The sequence below is a fragment of the Pseudonaja textilis genome, chromosome 2, assembly GCF_049901715.1.
Source record: "Pseudonaja textilis isolate UNSWEBS1 chromosome 2, rPseTex1.2, whole genome shotgun sequence".
Taxonomy (NCBI): Eukaryota; Metazoa; Chordata; class Lepidosauria; order Squamata; family Elapidae; genus Pseudonaja; species Pseudonaja textilis.
Window position 1 is genome coordinate 160522732 of NC_141991.1, and position 13817 is coordinate 160536548.

The window sequence follows — 13817 nt, forward strand, 5'->3', positions numbered from 1 at the left end:
AGAAAGAAGGGAGGGAAAAAAGTGAACACAACACCATTAAGTTGTATAGTTAAAAATATCTCTATGTAATATAATGGACTATGTAATAATGGTGTTGAGAAAACAATAAATGACAAACCCACAAAAAGAAAAAAAAAAGGTTTGCAAAGCAAATTAAATAACATAAACTATTCAGATCCTAAGATAGTATTCCCATAAATACCTGGATGAACAGGCATATCTTCAACTGTGGCCTGAAATAAGATAGTGTAAAAATCAGTCCAATACCTATTGGGGGAGAGTTAGTTGCCATCCATTCTACCAGCTTTAGTTGTGCCCCAAACCTGCAACTTTTAGTTCTTTCTTCTTCCTGCAGCAGCAACTGCCATAGAAAATAAAACAGTCTTGGCCTCACAAGTATTGGGAGGGCCGTTAAAGGAAAGGGAAAGACTGATAGTCATTTGGAGTCAGTCCTTGTCAATTTAATTTCTGGTTGGTTGGTTTTCTTTACCCCAAAAAGATTCTCAGAGTAGCTTACAAACTACAATTACAATAGTGCAAAATTATTAAAATACTACAATATTTAATTGAGGAATTTACGCCCTGATAAAACCCTAAAGTTAGCTTACAAAAAAAATCCAAATAAAGACTTAAATAGCATATAACAATAATAAAGTAATAAAAGAAAACAAAGTAAAATAGCTACAAAGTTTTTTTTTAAGGAAACTTAAATACTTCTGAGAACACAGTAGACTTTCTTTGTTGCATAAAAGGCAGCAATAAGATATCAGAATAGGGGTGAAGAGCCAGTGGCTCCCCAGATATTCTGAACTACAGAAACCAGCATTCTTCATTAACTGTGATGGCAGGTAATGCTGGAAACTGTAGTTCAGCAGCAAAGTTCCCCATCTCTACATCTGCCAAAATTGACGTTCTAACGTAACTGGAACGTCTGGCAGTCATCTAACCTCTGCAAACAGATATATGAAAAAAGAGTTCAAAAGATGATATTCACCAAAGCGTTAGGTGAGTGTAAGAGAAATGCACTCCTCTATATCTGTCTTCTCCCTTCTGGTGCTTTCCAGAAACATTGAACTATATGATCAAAGACTGCCTAGGAATTGTGTCCAGTGTAACTGGTGGGCAGGAGTTAAAGCTTTGAAAGTCAGATCAGCTTCCTGAATGGTGCTAGGAAACAATCTAAAAGCCACTGCAGCTCTGTTAACACTAGCTTCAATATCATCATGGAAACCAGAATTGGTTTTCAATCCTATGGTTACAGTCCACATTCAATGAAGTTACTATTTACTTCTCATATTGTGCAATCGATTGCCTTCTTTTTGAGAAGAAGAAAAGCAGAACTTTACAATCCAATTCTGAATAATAACCACCAACCAATCAACCAATGAAAGTATCTACTGAGAAAGAAATATAATGCAACAGTATTCCAGATTTCTATTTTTCGAAAGTTCTCTTGCAGCAAATTCACATGAATTCATCTGCCAAGAAATAGCAGCATATTACAGATAATCATAGAGAGTGTTCTAGGTTACTCGTGTAATAAAGATCATTTTTCATGCAATAATAAGATATGGAAACTTTGGGTAGTAGATAATATTCTAGCTCTCTTTCAGAGAAGCTTGTTTACTATTACCAGTCTGATCAAGGAGAATCAAATAAGTTTCCAGGAATCTTTTACGTTCAAAATCATCTTTCTCTCCAATCTCTGCCAAATTAAGGCAAAGATAGGAGCTGCATTTAAAAGCACTTTCTGAAGCACCAATTCCCTGACTGAACTGACTCTTTTCACCCTGTGAAAAGCAACACGATGTGTGCACATCTTAAAATGCTACTGACCTGTAGTAATCCTCTTGTGTGGGAAGTGGCACCCCATGCAGAGGGTGATGGGCATGCAACCACTGCTGCTGTTCCAGGGCCAAGCGCTGCAGCTCTGCTGACTGTGCATGCATAGCTTGGAGCTGGTGTGCTGCAGACATTGGGGCAGACAGAGAGCCAGGCAGGTCTCTGTAGGGTGCAGCTGCAGACAAAAACAGAAAGACAACAATACATTGCAACTGGTTCCAGCATGGACCCAATTCAGGGATTATGGGATAATTGCTTAGGAAAACGTAATATAAAGAGGAATTGCAGGGTTTGTTTTTTTTTACCTTTCATAGGACAAAGAAGAGTAAATGTCAGCACTGGCTAATTTTCACAAAGAAAAGACATGCGCAGAAGTTTCCTTTCGGGTATCACTCCAAGGCAAAAGAGGCTCCGCTGTTCTCTTTGCAGTTGAGCCTATTTTTGATCTTTCCTCAAGACTACATCTAAATTCCAGTCCAGACCTGGGAAATGTCTTTCTTGAATATTGCTCACCAGTCCTACACCATAGGTTCACAATTTTAAATGCATTTATTTCATTATTATATGAAACTGGGTGAAACTGGGTGAAAATCAGTTCTGCTGTCAGTTAGCTTTTCATTTGTGGATCGGCAAAAGCTTACAACAGCTTTATTCTTAGAAAGTAATTTTGGGGAAAATATTACCTACTTGTCCCTTGCATTCCCAGACATCAGCTCAATCTAATCTATTTCTGGGATTACCTGCCTCTGATTATTTCCGTCTGCCCCACTAGATCTGACAGGGCAGGCACAGTCTATCCCTTCAGTTAAAAAAATATTATTTACTGAGCACAAGGAAACCTCCCTTCTCTGTTGTGGCATCTGTCTTATGGATCAGACTACCCCTGAAATGCAGACACTCTGACCCTCCCTGCCTCCTTTCTGGAAATCCTTAACGATCTGGATTTTTCTAATGCACGAAGACCTGAGACCTTAAGAGAAGAGCTCAACATTTATAGTAGGATTGATTATCATTTTGGGGAGACTCTGGTTGTTTATTTCTTCTGTTTCGTGTACCGAGCTGCCTATGTTAAGATTGAGATGGATAGCTCTATAATCTGTACAGTCTGTTTGAATATAAACAGGTGACAGACTTATTTTAAAAGTCAGATAATTAATGAAGAATATATCTGAGAAAACCAGTCCCCAAGGTCTTTATCATTCCTTCTGTTCCAGACTTGGGACCCACCCATTTTCTCCACCCATTTTCTCTACTGCTATTCTGTTGCCCGTGCCCCTCCAAAGTTTCGAGATACTTCTCTGTCTTGGTTAGCGTCATATTCTTCCCACTCCTTAAAGTTCTTACCAAAAAGCTGGTGGCGTAGCACTTCGTTTTCATGGAGTGGGTGAGGCAGAAGTGGATTAGGTATAGTGCCCGCTGGGTAGGGTATTCTGGTGAGATGTGACCCAGAAGCCAATGGATCGATAAGAGGGTGAACGGAGGCAGAAGCTGCAGAGGAGAGATTAGTTTTTAGGTACACGAGGAAGCATGAGGGGAACAATACTATACTGAATGTGTAAGGAATTTGAATGCACTTTAGCCTAGTTCCTTGTAGTCAGATTAATTCACTAATTAATTAATAATATAGTATTATATAACATCCTTTCTGTAATTTTACAATATGGTATGAAAATACTATTTTCTATTTAAAAGGCCAATTCTGAAAGAACAGTGGCTAACCTCGCAGTCAGACAATTCATGCCTGAAGTAAGGCCAGCCTTTTGTTTTTTGCAAATACTCATATTACTGGTGATACTTATATGTAAACATTCAACCTCTTCGCTCATTTGCTTATTGATTTAGATCGGGGTGTCTAACTCACAGCCCCCAGGTCAGATGCGTCACGCATTGACCACCCCCGGGTTAGTGAAGGGGAAAAAAAGCTGTGATGCGTCACGTGACGACAATGTGATGCCGCAAGTTTGACATCCCTGATTTAGATGTAGCCTACAGTCCTAATCCTGATTTCAGCAAAAGTAGAAAAGGATGGAAGGTAAAGCAAAGAGGAAAGGGGAAAGAAAGAAGGGAGGAGGGAGGGACAGAGGGAAGGAAGGATAGAGACCTTAGCTTTCTTGAGGTACTCAAGAATTCAATTTTAGTTATCAATCATACGTTAAAAACACAGAGATTATAATTAATTCACTGACATTTCTGAGTGATAGGTCTAACACAATGGCTAAGGCTTAATTCTTACTGACATAAGCAAACTTGCAGCTCAGCTCTAGATTTAAAATGTTACATGACTAAAAGACCCTCTACCCACCAACTTTTCATGTAAGCTGAAAATGAGCACATCAAGGGGAGCAGCTCAATCCCAGAGTTCTCCCTGCCTTGCTAGTATTCCCTTGCCCAGGAATCCTGTGTTCCACCTGTTTCTACTGAAAGGGCCCAATCAGGAGAGATTCCAAAGGCATTCTAGTGAGCTCTCAACAGTGCCAAAGAGACATCTGAAGTCTATTTCCAGACTGTGGTGGAGGCCAAGGAATCTCCTCACCTGCATGGATAGCGTCCTGCTGGTGCAGATGGAGATGGGAATGGATGTGGGAGTGCTGGTGGTGATGCGGGGTGACGTTGAGCATCTGCAGCCGAGCCAAGGGGTCGTTGCTCAGAGCAGCCACTCTCTCGGCATGCTGTCGTTCAGCTGCTAATCGCTCAGCATAAGACATGTCAGGGCGCAAAGCCGGGCCAGCCGCCAGGGCTAGCCGTTCTCGCTCCAGGTGTCCCAGCCCTGGGTGGAAGGGAAAAGCAGGGTGGAGGCCTGGACCTGCTTGGAGAGCCAGCCCCCCGTGCCGTGGGAAAGGATCCATTGCAGCACTGGGCACGGCATGGAGCTGCTCCAACTCAGCTGGTTTAACTTCAAAGCCAGGCTTAAGACGCTCACGCAGGTCGCGATCCCTGAGATCTCGTTCACGGGCTTCCCTTTCGCGCAATTCTCTCTCCCGGGTGGCTGGGTCGCTGCTGTAGATTGCTGGCACATTGTAACCAAGCAATCCTGGATCAACTGCACCCAACGGGACGTAGAAGGGGTGATTCCGGTTGCTCGGAGACATGACATGAGGCCGGGCATACTCGCTGAGGGTGCGAAGGGCTGGCGTGTCAGGACCCAGATATGGCGGGACAGTCGCCACAGCACTGCCTTGCTCAAAAGACGCACGATGAGGAACAGGACCAAGAGATGGGCAATCCACCGGGCGGCCCTCTTGGGCAACTTTCTGCAAGAGAAGAGAGAGTAGCTCATTTAGCAATTTGTGATTTACTTGCCAAGGATATTGTGTGATATGTGTCAGCGCATCTGTCTGTCTTCTGACAAACTTGGGCAGTTAATAAACATAGGTTGCATAGTCAACTCTAACTGGCAGCAACTCTTTGAAAACCTCTGGCAGGGATATATCTGATTCTGCAATTCTATTATTTTTTCAGAGGGGAAGCCAAAAATCAGAGGAGGAGTTGGCATTTACTTACCACACTTCGTTCCAGTTCCCTTTCTTTCTCCCTTTCCCTTTCTTTCTCCCGTTCCCGCTCTCTTTCTCGCTCTTTCTCTTCCCTGGCCTTCTGTTCAGCCTCTCTGCGTACTTTCTCAACAAGATCAGCTCGTTTCTTGGCCAGTTTGGAGCCATCCAGAGGCACAAAGTAGAGATCAGTCCGTGAACACGAATTAAAGCCACGATCCAGATGTTTGTTGAACCTGGGTGAAAGAGAAACTTGAATATCTCAGCCTCCATATGAACTCACCCTGGGTAAACCCACATTCTTCAGGAAAAATAGTACAAGATTATTTGACCTGCAAGAATTACAAACATTAGACCAAATGACGCAACAATTTTAATTTTGTATTTTTATTCTGCTTCTATTCCTTGTGAGTGGCACAGTGGCCTAGAGGTGAAAAGACTCGCCTCTCACTCAGAAGGTTGAGAGTTCAATCCTAAGCACCAGAAGATGTTTCTCTATCAGAACGCAAAGACAAAATATCTGCTGCAAATTCTACATAGGCATCGGGAAGGCTCCATAAACACTCAGCTTCATTCAGTCACCCCAACTCCACCCCCATAAAAGGCTTTAAAGGGTCTTAAAAAGGAAAAATTCTGCTTCTATTTCTTGAATAAGGAAGGCAAAATGCAGAAGCCATACAGACGTATAAAGTCCACCAGAAATTCCTTTTCAACAGTGATTCTGACTTTTGAGATTTTAACAAGCCCTGTCATATGCAGAGTTTTTAAAAATGGGTAACATATGAATTTAAATCAATTAAATAAGCATGGCCATGGGGCAATGGGGAACCTCTGTCCCTATAGGGATATTCCAAGCCCACTTCCTGATTTTTCAGCTTTCATGAAAGGAACCTGCTACATCGTCATTCTCTTCGGCTGAATTCTGCAAATTCAATTGGCCAAAGGAGGAATTCCTTGCCTCCAACCCCTTGACCTCCCTTTCCCACCCTCTCCGTTTCCTTGTGTTCCCTACCTGGCCGATTGGCTGGCATGACTTGGGACATCCACCACTTTGGGAGCTGGGGAAGGACTCCGTATTGGAGGCATTGGGCTATCGGGGGGCTCATACTCCTCTGAAGGCTCTTGCTTGATTTGTGCCGCACTGAGTGGCAGGGGAGGCAAGGGCGGGGCAGGGGCAGCCATACTTCCAGAGGCAGGAGGGACAATGGGGGCTGGTGAGGAGGCCTTGTAACTGCCCGCTGCCGGAGAAGAGCTTAATCGGTATCCTGGGGGTGTGGCTACGCGGAAGGAGGATGCCGAGGATGCAGGAGGAGAGCCTGGCTTGTATGGGGCTGGTGGCTGGAAAGTAGGAGATGGAGAAGCTGTGCGCTTCCCATAGGGGGCTGTCGTTGGGGCTCCAACGGGAGGCGATGCTGTCTTGTAGGGAGCTGTAGAAGAAGAGGCCATGGTGGTTATGACAGTGGAGAGGGTAACTGAGGCAGAAGTGACTGGGGGTCCAGCCCCATGGGCAGGTGAAGGAGGAGGGGGAGGAGGAAAGGCATAGGTGGCTGTGCTCTGCCCTTGAGGGTGGCCACAGAGTCCGGAGTAGGTCCCCTGGGATGAGGAAGAGGAGGAGGAGGAGGAGGAAGAGGAAGAGGAGGAGGAGGAGGAGGAGGAGGAAGATGCAGAAGGAGCTTGGCTGTATGTAGCATGGCTATGGGGTGGGTAGAGGCGTAGCCCATAGGCAGCATGAGGAGGGTGATGTGGACCTGGTTCTAATGGGTGGGAATAACTACTACATGTCTGGGGTGTGGCAACTGCTGCTGGAGAGAGACCAGCCCCATTGCTATGGTTGTGATGGTGCTGCTGCTGCTGTTGCTGCTGCTGCTGCTGCTGGTGATGAGTGGACTGACCAGGAAAGGTGGCAGGAGGGTGAGAGTTAGTGTTCCCTAGTGGGCGGCTGTACGGTGGAGGGCCTTGGCTCCATACAGGCTGGGAGGGCATGGAGGGCTGAGTGTACTTGGGTGGTTGGCTTGATACAGAGAGGCTGCTGGGTGGTGGAAAGGAGTGGCCGTAGGATGAACTGTAACTGGGTAATGCCTGGGAAGGGGGAGGAAGGGGATACTGAGCAGAAGAGCTGGGGGGTGGAGGAGGAGGAGGCGGGGCATAGGGATAACGAGAAGGGACAGGTGACTTATCCTGCCCTATTGCATGGGGCGATGAAAGATGTCCACTTAATGTTTGCCCCACCACCCCTGGTGAGCTGGAGGTCACAGTCATGTTATTTAGAGGGCGCAGAGCTGGAGGCGGAGGCAGATTGGCTAGCACATGCGGGAAAGTCGCAGCAGCAGAAGGAATTATTGACGGGGAATTGTTTGGAGGTGTCTTCTGAGGAGGCAGGCCACCTGCCACAGAGGCTAATGAAATGGGAGTAGTTGGGGGTGGGTTGTGCTTAGTACCCAGGCCCTGCTCACGCACGCTTGGTGTTGGAATCCCCACTCCTGCACTCACAACTTTGGGTCCCAGTTGGACCACATTAGCATTGGGGTACAGAGAAGCATGCATTGTGCAGGATGAAGAGGAGGAGGAAGAGGGGGAGGAGGATGAGTTGGTGGAAGGAGTGGGAACTGGGGGGGCTTGGCCCTGTGCCTGGAAAATCCTGGAAGCCTGGGCCTCAATTTGAGATTGGTAGCCACTCGGGGGGCCCTGAGGATGAACCTCCCCTGACATGCTGAAGTTGGATTCTGGGGGGCGTGGAAGGCTCTCTGGCAGGGGAGCTGGTGAGGGGCTCTGGGGAAAGAGTGGGGGGTGGTGATAAGAGCGGGAGGGTCCTTGTGAAAGCACAGAGGAGGAATCAGAATCATTCTCCACACTGCCAGGGCTGTAGACACTGGGAGAGGTGCTTCGATTATCTTGGTCAATGTCTCGTGGGTCACTGCTTGTCTCATCATTGAAGCTATGGCCATCTAGGCTGTCCACATCTGAAGGAGACTGTGGTCTTGGCAGCTCCTAGGATTTAAGAAAAGCAATGAATACTCAGCAGATACTCTTTCAGGGATATTAAAACCGACCTTGCTAGGTAAGCTATAGAGCCATGTTAAAAGAAGAATTGCAATTAGGTATAAGAAATGCAGCCTCAATTGTGTGTGAATAATCAGCTATCTTGACAAGCAATGGAAAATACAACCACAAGTATCAGATATCATGATAGAGCAGAGGTGAATACTTAATAGATTAATAGAGTTGGAAGAGACCTTCTAGTCCCTTGCAGTTCAAACAGGAAACCCTATACCATTTCGGACAAATGCTTGTCCAATTTCTTCTTTAAATCTTCCAGTGTTGGAGCATCCACAACTTCTGGAGGCAAGTTCCACTCCAACTTCTGGAGGCAAGTTCTAACTCTCAGGAAATTTCTCCTTTGTTCTAGGTTGATACTTGGCTAGATGAGCTTAGGAAAACTGTTTGGAGCTGAGCCATCCTGAGGAAGAAGAATTACAGGAAAAACCTACTTCTGTTTTAGTTTTCTTTGCAGCATTGGTATCCTCTCCTTCGCTCTCTGAAATCTCCTCAGATCGACTTTGCTTGCTTCCTTTAGGTGCCATTGATTCTTCCACACGACCTTTCTGCAAGACAAATGGACATGGGAAGGGACATATTGCAGAGCAAAAAAAGAAGAGTAAATATCATTTATTCAAAGTATACTTGTTAAAATTTCTGTTTAGCTACAGAAAATGTAACATAGTTCACATGCAAGTAAGGTTAATTGAAACTATTTCCTGTATTGGTCACATAGGTGATTCCATTATCACACAAATAATCTTGTTGCCGAGAAAGTAACAGACTGCTAAACACCCAATTTAAGGCAGATTTAGGGCAGATTAGGGCAACTGATGGTGGAGGTTTTGTAGATTAACAAATAAATAATAATTGCCTTAAAGAGGAAGGACCTTTAATAAATGATCTTGCCAACAGCTGAAAATTCTACCTTGATAGTTTGTCTTGATTTCTCAGCTTTGCCATCACTGCTGGAAGTACTGACACCACCAGGAGACGCTCGACCCCGTGTTCTGAGCTCCTCTCGGGGTCCCGGAGTCTCCTTCTTTCGACCACTCCGCATTGACATCTTTTCAGAAAACAGGCAATTATTTATTTCAGTTTTTTACATCTCCTTCCAATTCTTTCCTGTCTCCTGGTCTAAACTTTTCTGTCTCTTCTCAGTTTGGATTTTCATTATGTGTAGAGCTATCAAAAATATCTCAGTATGTAGATTCACAATCTCTAGGTAGAACAACTCATTGTCTATAATAATTTTGTTTTTACAGGTGTTTGTCTAAAGTATTGCTTGCCAGATGAGGCAAGTGAAAGACTTTAGATTAAGCATTTTTAATAGCAAAATACTGTGCAGTATTTTGTAGTATAGATTTAAAATAAAAATATCTGAATGGAATTTTGTAGCTCTGGGGTGTACAAAAAAGTGCAAACTGTCTTACTTCTCTTTACATTCTTTCCGCTGATTTAGTGTAGGAGAACAGTTTTGTGTCATACAGTTTTTTCCCCCTGCCTTAGTGAAATACTGTATAAGAAGTGATCTGCTAAATTAAGCGTGCATGATTATCATTCATGTACAGTTATTTCCTGGTTAAGCTGTCTCTGTAAAACTGCAAAACCAGTATAATGTTAGGTACTTAGTACCACAACTGATAGGCTTGGAAGTTTAAGTTGTATAGGTTAGCTTAAAGTAACGAAAAAGTCAAATTATCTTAAACTGTCAATTTTAATCAGATTTAAATTGTTAATCATCATTAATGGTCTGGCTTTGATCCTGTGTGGATCTTGAAACTTGCTCACGGCAGAAAAACTTTCCTCTTACTGCTCTTCTAGCTTGCAGAATCTAACAATTCCTGTCTATGAATGTTCTTGGTCACAGATTGCCTTGTCATGTTCCCATTACATGGCATTTCACGATATTTTCCGCTTTGCGGAGCTGGGATGGGCATGGCCTGCGCGTGACGCATCCGGCGCGTGGGCTGCCAGTTCTAGGTGTACCATAAGAGGGGTCCTCAAACCTGGCCAATCCATGAATTCCTGAATTTTGCCAGTGTCAAGAGACCAAAAGGCAAGATCTTCAAAAATATTTGAGGATGATTAAAGCATTCATTCATTAATTGGTGGAACCCAACGTTTGTTAACAAAATAAACATGGTAGAAATTTAAGGACATATTACTTTCATTTTGAAGGTAATTTTGGTTCAGGTTTATGAATACAAAATGAAAGGAATAAGAATTTTTTAAAAAAATCTTTCCCTCTAGGAGCGATTAATAATTCTTTTTATGGAATGGCTAAGTAGCATTACTTTATACTGAACTTTGTGGAGTGTGTCTTTTGTTATATTAAATTTGCAGTTATCGTAGAACTTCAAAGATGAATTATTACTTAATCTAAATTCTGTAACTACAGTATAAATAAAACAGTAGTTTTATTTTTTTACTACTTTTTTATTGTTATTCTCAAGATGACAGAGACAGGACACTTTAATGCTTATTTCCATGTGAACCCCATAAATCACTCAGAATCAAATATAAACATATTAATCCACAAAGCCTTGAAACTTTTCTTCACTTGGAAAAACTCCTCCACTATGTTTTAATGATTGAATCACAGCAATCCGCACAGCCGTGATGGCGAACCTATGGCACGTGTGTCATAGGTGGCACGCAAAGCCATTTGTGCTGGCACACGAGCTGCAGACAGACTTACCTCACTGCGCATGTGCGTGCATCACAGCTGATTTTCGGTCTGTTTGAGGCCTTTTTCAACCTCCCAGAGGCTTGAGGAAGGCTTGTTCAGGCTTCTACAAGTTTTGTAAGCCAAAATCTAGCCCCGTTTGTCACTTCTGGTTTTTCCAAAAACAAAACAAAACCGGAAGTGATGAAACGGCGCTAGATTTTGGCCTTCAAAGCTTGTAGAAGCCTGAACAAGCCTTCCTCAAGCCTTTGGGAGGCTGAAGAAGGCCTCAGACAGGCCAACAATCAGCTGTGAGGTGAAGTGCAGGTAAGGGGGCTGTGGGGGATTGCTCACGCATAAGTAGGGGGGTGGGGGGGATGCTCATTGCCTTCTGGGTGCTGGCATGCGAGCACGAGTGTGCAAGCACGTGCACAATTTTTGGCACAGGAGCCCAAAAAGGTTAACCACCACTGCCCTACAGGTAGTGTTTTACTTACAACAGTTCATCTAATGACCAAAGTTACAACAGCACTGAAAAAAGTGACTTGTGACCATATTTCACACTTATGACCGTTGTACCATCTCCATAGTCACATGATCAAAATTCAAATGCTTGGAACTGATTCATATTTATGACAGTTACAGTGTTCTGGGGTCATGTGATCACCTTCCGATAAGCAAAGTCAACGAGGAAGACAGATTCACTTAACAACTGTGTTACTAACATATCAACTGCAGTAATTTACTTAATGGTGGCAAAAAGGGTCATACATAACATGGGGCAAAATTCACATAACAAGTTTCTCATTAAGCAACAGAAATTGTGAGCTCCTTTGTGGTTGTTAAGTCGAGGACTACCTGTACTCATGAAGGAGATGTTCACACTTCAATAGCTCCCAATTATTTGAATTTAGGAATCCCAAGACATTCCTAAATATTGCCAATACTTCTATACAGGTAGTCCTCAACTTATGACAATTTAGTCCAAAATGTATGTTGCTATGTAAAAAATTTGTTAAGTAAAACATTATGACTTTTCTTGCCACATTTGTTAAATAAATTGCTGCAGTTATTAAATTAGTAACATGGTTGTTTAAGTCGGTTTTCTCCACTGATTTTACTTATCAGAAGTTTGCACATGACCCTGGGACACTGCAACCATCATAAATATGAGTCAGTTGTCTAGCATTCAAATGTAAATCATGTAATTATGGGGATGCTGTAGTGGGTATAAGTGTGAAAAATGGTCAGAAGTCACTTTTTTAGTGCTGTTGTAACTTTGAATGTTCACTAAGCGAACTGTTGTAAGTTGGGGACTATCTGTATAATGCTTCTGGGTGTTTTTTCAAAATGTATTCTCCCTCAGTGTTAACAGCAGCTGCCACCTGGTCTAACTAACACCAGGGACTTTTATTCTCTTAATACAATTAAGCTCTTTTTATTCTTATTATATATTCTTATTTTTATTTCGTCCTACTTACAGAATCTTTATTCTGTCGAGTCTTCATTCTTTTGGGTGTAGGGTCCCCATTCTCCTTCGTCCGGGTGGATGAAAACATTAACTTTTGTACCTTTTCCCACTCTGCTATTCCTTGAGGGACTGAGGTAAGAGCCTCAAAGAATTACACTCCTCAATAAAAATAGTCAGCAAGAAACTTTATCCAGGTATGCAATGAGTTCCTGGAAATTTCTAAAACACAGAATTTGTAGAAAAAGATAAGAAGTTAGAAAATGTTATATGAATTAGAGACAAAGGTTTTCCTAACTATGCCTCGGACTCTGCAATAAAACTATTTAAAACTTAAAAGTGCATATTAGATGGCATACTAAAGCTTCTGTCTGAAAAATCACCAATTTACATATTTCTATTAGTAATGGAGGAAAACCAGAATATTATTTACTTAGAATTCATTTTCTCCAGAACTGATAACATTATTAATGCCTTAAAATACCAAGAGATGCTGACACTTTAATTATGATTGTTTCTGCATGTTTATTTTGCAGCTTTTACTATAATAGCTATTTGCAGTCTAATTATATTGTCTTGTTCAATTTCATTCTGAATATAGAATTTCAATACAAAGTAGCTTTAACATTTGTTTAATCCATGTTGCATACAACCTTGTAAATTCCTAAATAACCTTGATTCACCCCTTGTCCTTCAGTCTCTGTTAGACTAGACATACCTAGTTCCCTTAGCCATTTGTCCTTATTATCGTTGTTGCTCTTCTCTGCAATTCAGATATTACTTCACACCTTCGGCTTTCTTGGCAACAATGATAATGCTCAATAATGTTGTATTACCAAATGAAGAATTCTGGGATATTTGGACCTATTTTTGAAACTTCCATTGGTCAGTTACCTCAATATTTTTACTGTCAACCAAAGAGTGTCGGCTGGCGAGGACTAGAAGATGGGCTTTTTCCACAGTGGCTCCTGCCCTATGGAACATCCTCCCTTCGGAGATTAGAATGGCCCCAAACCTGTTAGACTTTCATAAGATCTTAAAAACTTGATTATGTTCCCGAGCCTGGGACACTGAATGTGTCAAGGGCCCCATTTCCTGGCTATATTGCTAGCTGGCTAAGTATCTCAGCTGCTATATATATTTATTTTGGATGTTTCTATTGTTTTTATTGTTTCAAAATGTTTTTAGTATTTTGACTGTAATATATTTTTTGAATTGTAAGCCAACCAGAGTCATCCACTAAGATAGGGAGAGGGAAGGAGGGAGGGAGAGAAGGAGGGAGGAAGAAAGAGAAAGAGAGATTAGATAGATAGAA

General features: G+C 42.7%; 1 protein-coding gene across 8 annotated transcripts in view; it reads right to left on the minus strand.

The window, feature by feature from the left end:
• The window catches only part of ATN1 (atrophin 1), a 56609-nt gene that overhangs the window by 2671 nt on the left and 40121 nt on the right, over positions 1-13817 (minus strand). For 5 of the 8 annotated variants that reach the window (XM_087923011.1, XM_087923014.1, XM_026713378.2 and 2 more), the window contains 9 exons: positions 12516-12724; positions 9295-9432; positions 8819-8932; positions 6343-8318; positions 5344-5566; positions 4376-5093; positions 3187-3330; positions 1837-2017; positions 268-361 (listed from right to left, as the gene is read on the minus strand). In XM_087923011.1, the coding sequence (XP_087779137.1) occupies positions 307-361; positions 1837-2017; positions 3187-3330; positions 4376-5093; positions 5344-5566; positions 6343-8318; positions 8819-8932; positions 9295-9432; positions 12516-12593 (3627 nt within the window). In that variant the 5' untranslated portion in view covers positions 12594-12724 and the 3' untranslated portion in view covers positions 268-306. The remainder of the gene's footprint in view (positions 1-267; positions 362-1836; positions 2018-3186; positions 3331-4375; positions 5094-5343; positions 5567-6342; positions 8319-8818; positions 8933-9294; positions 9433-12515; positions 12725-13817) is intronic. The other 3 variants (XM_087923016.1, XM_087923015.1, XM_026713379.2) reach the window with 1 other exon arrangement.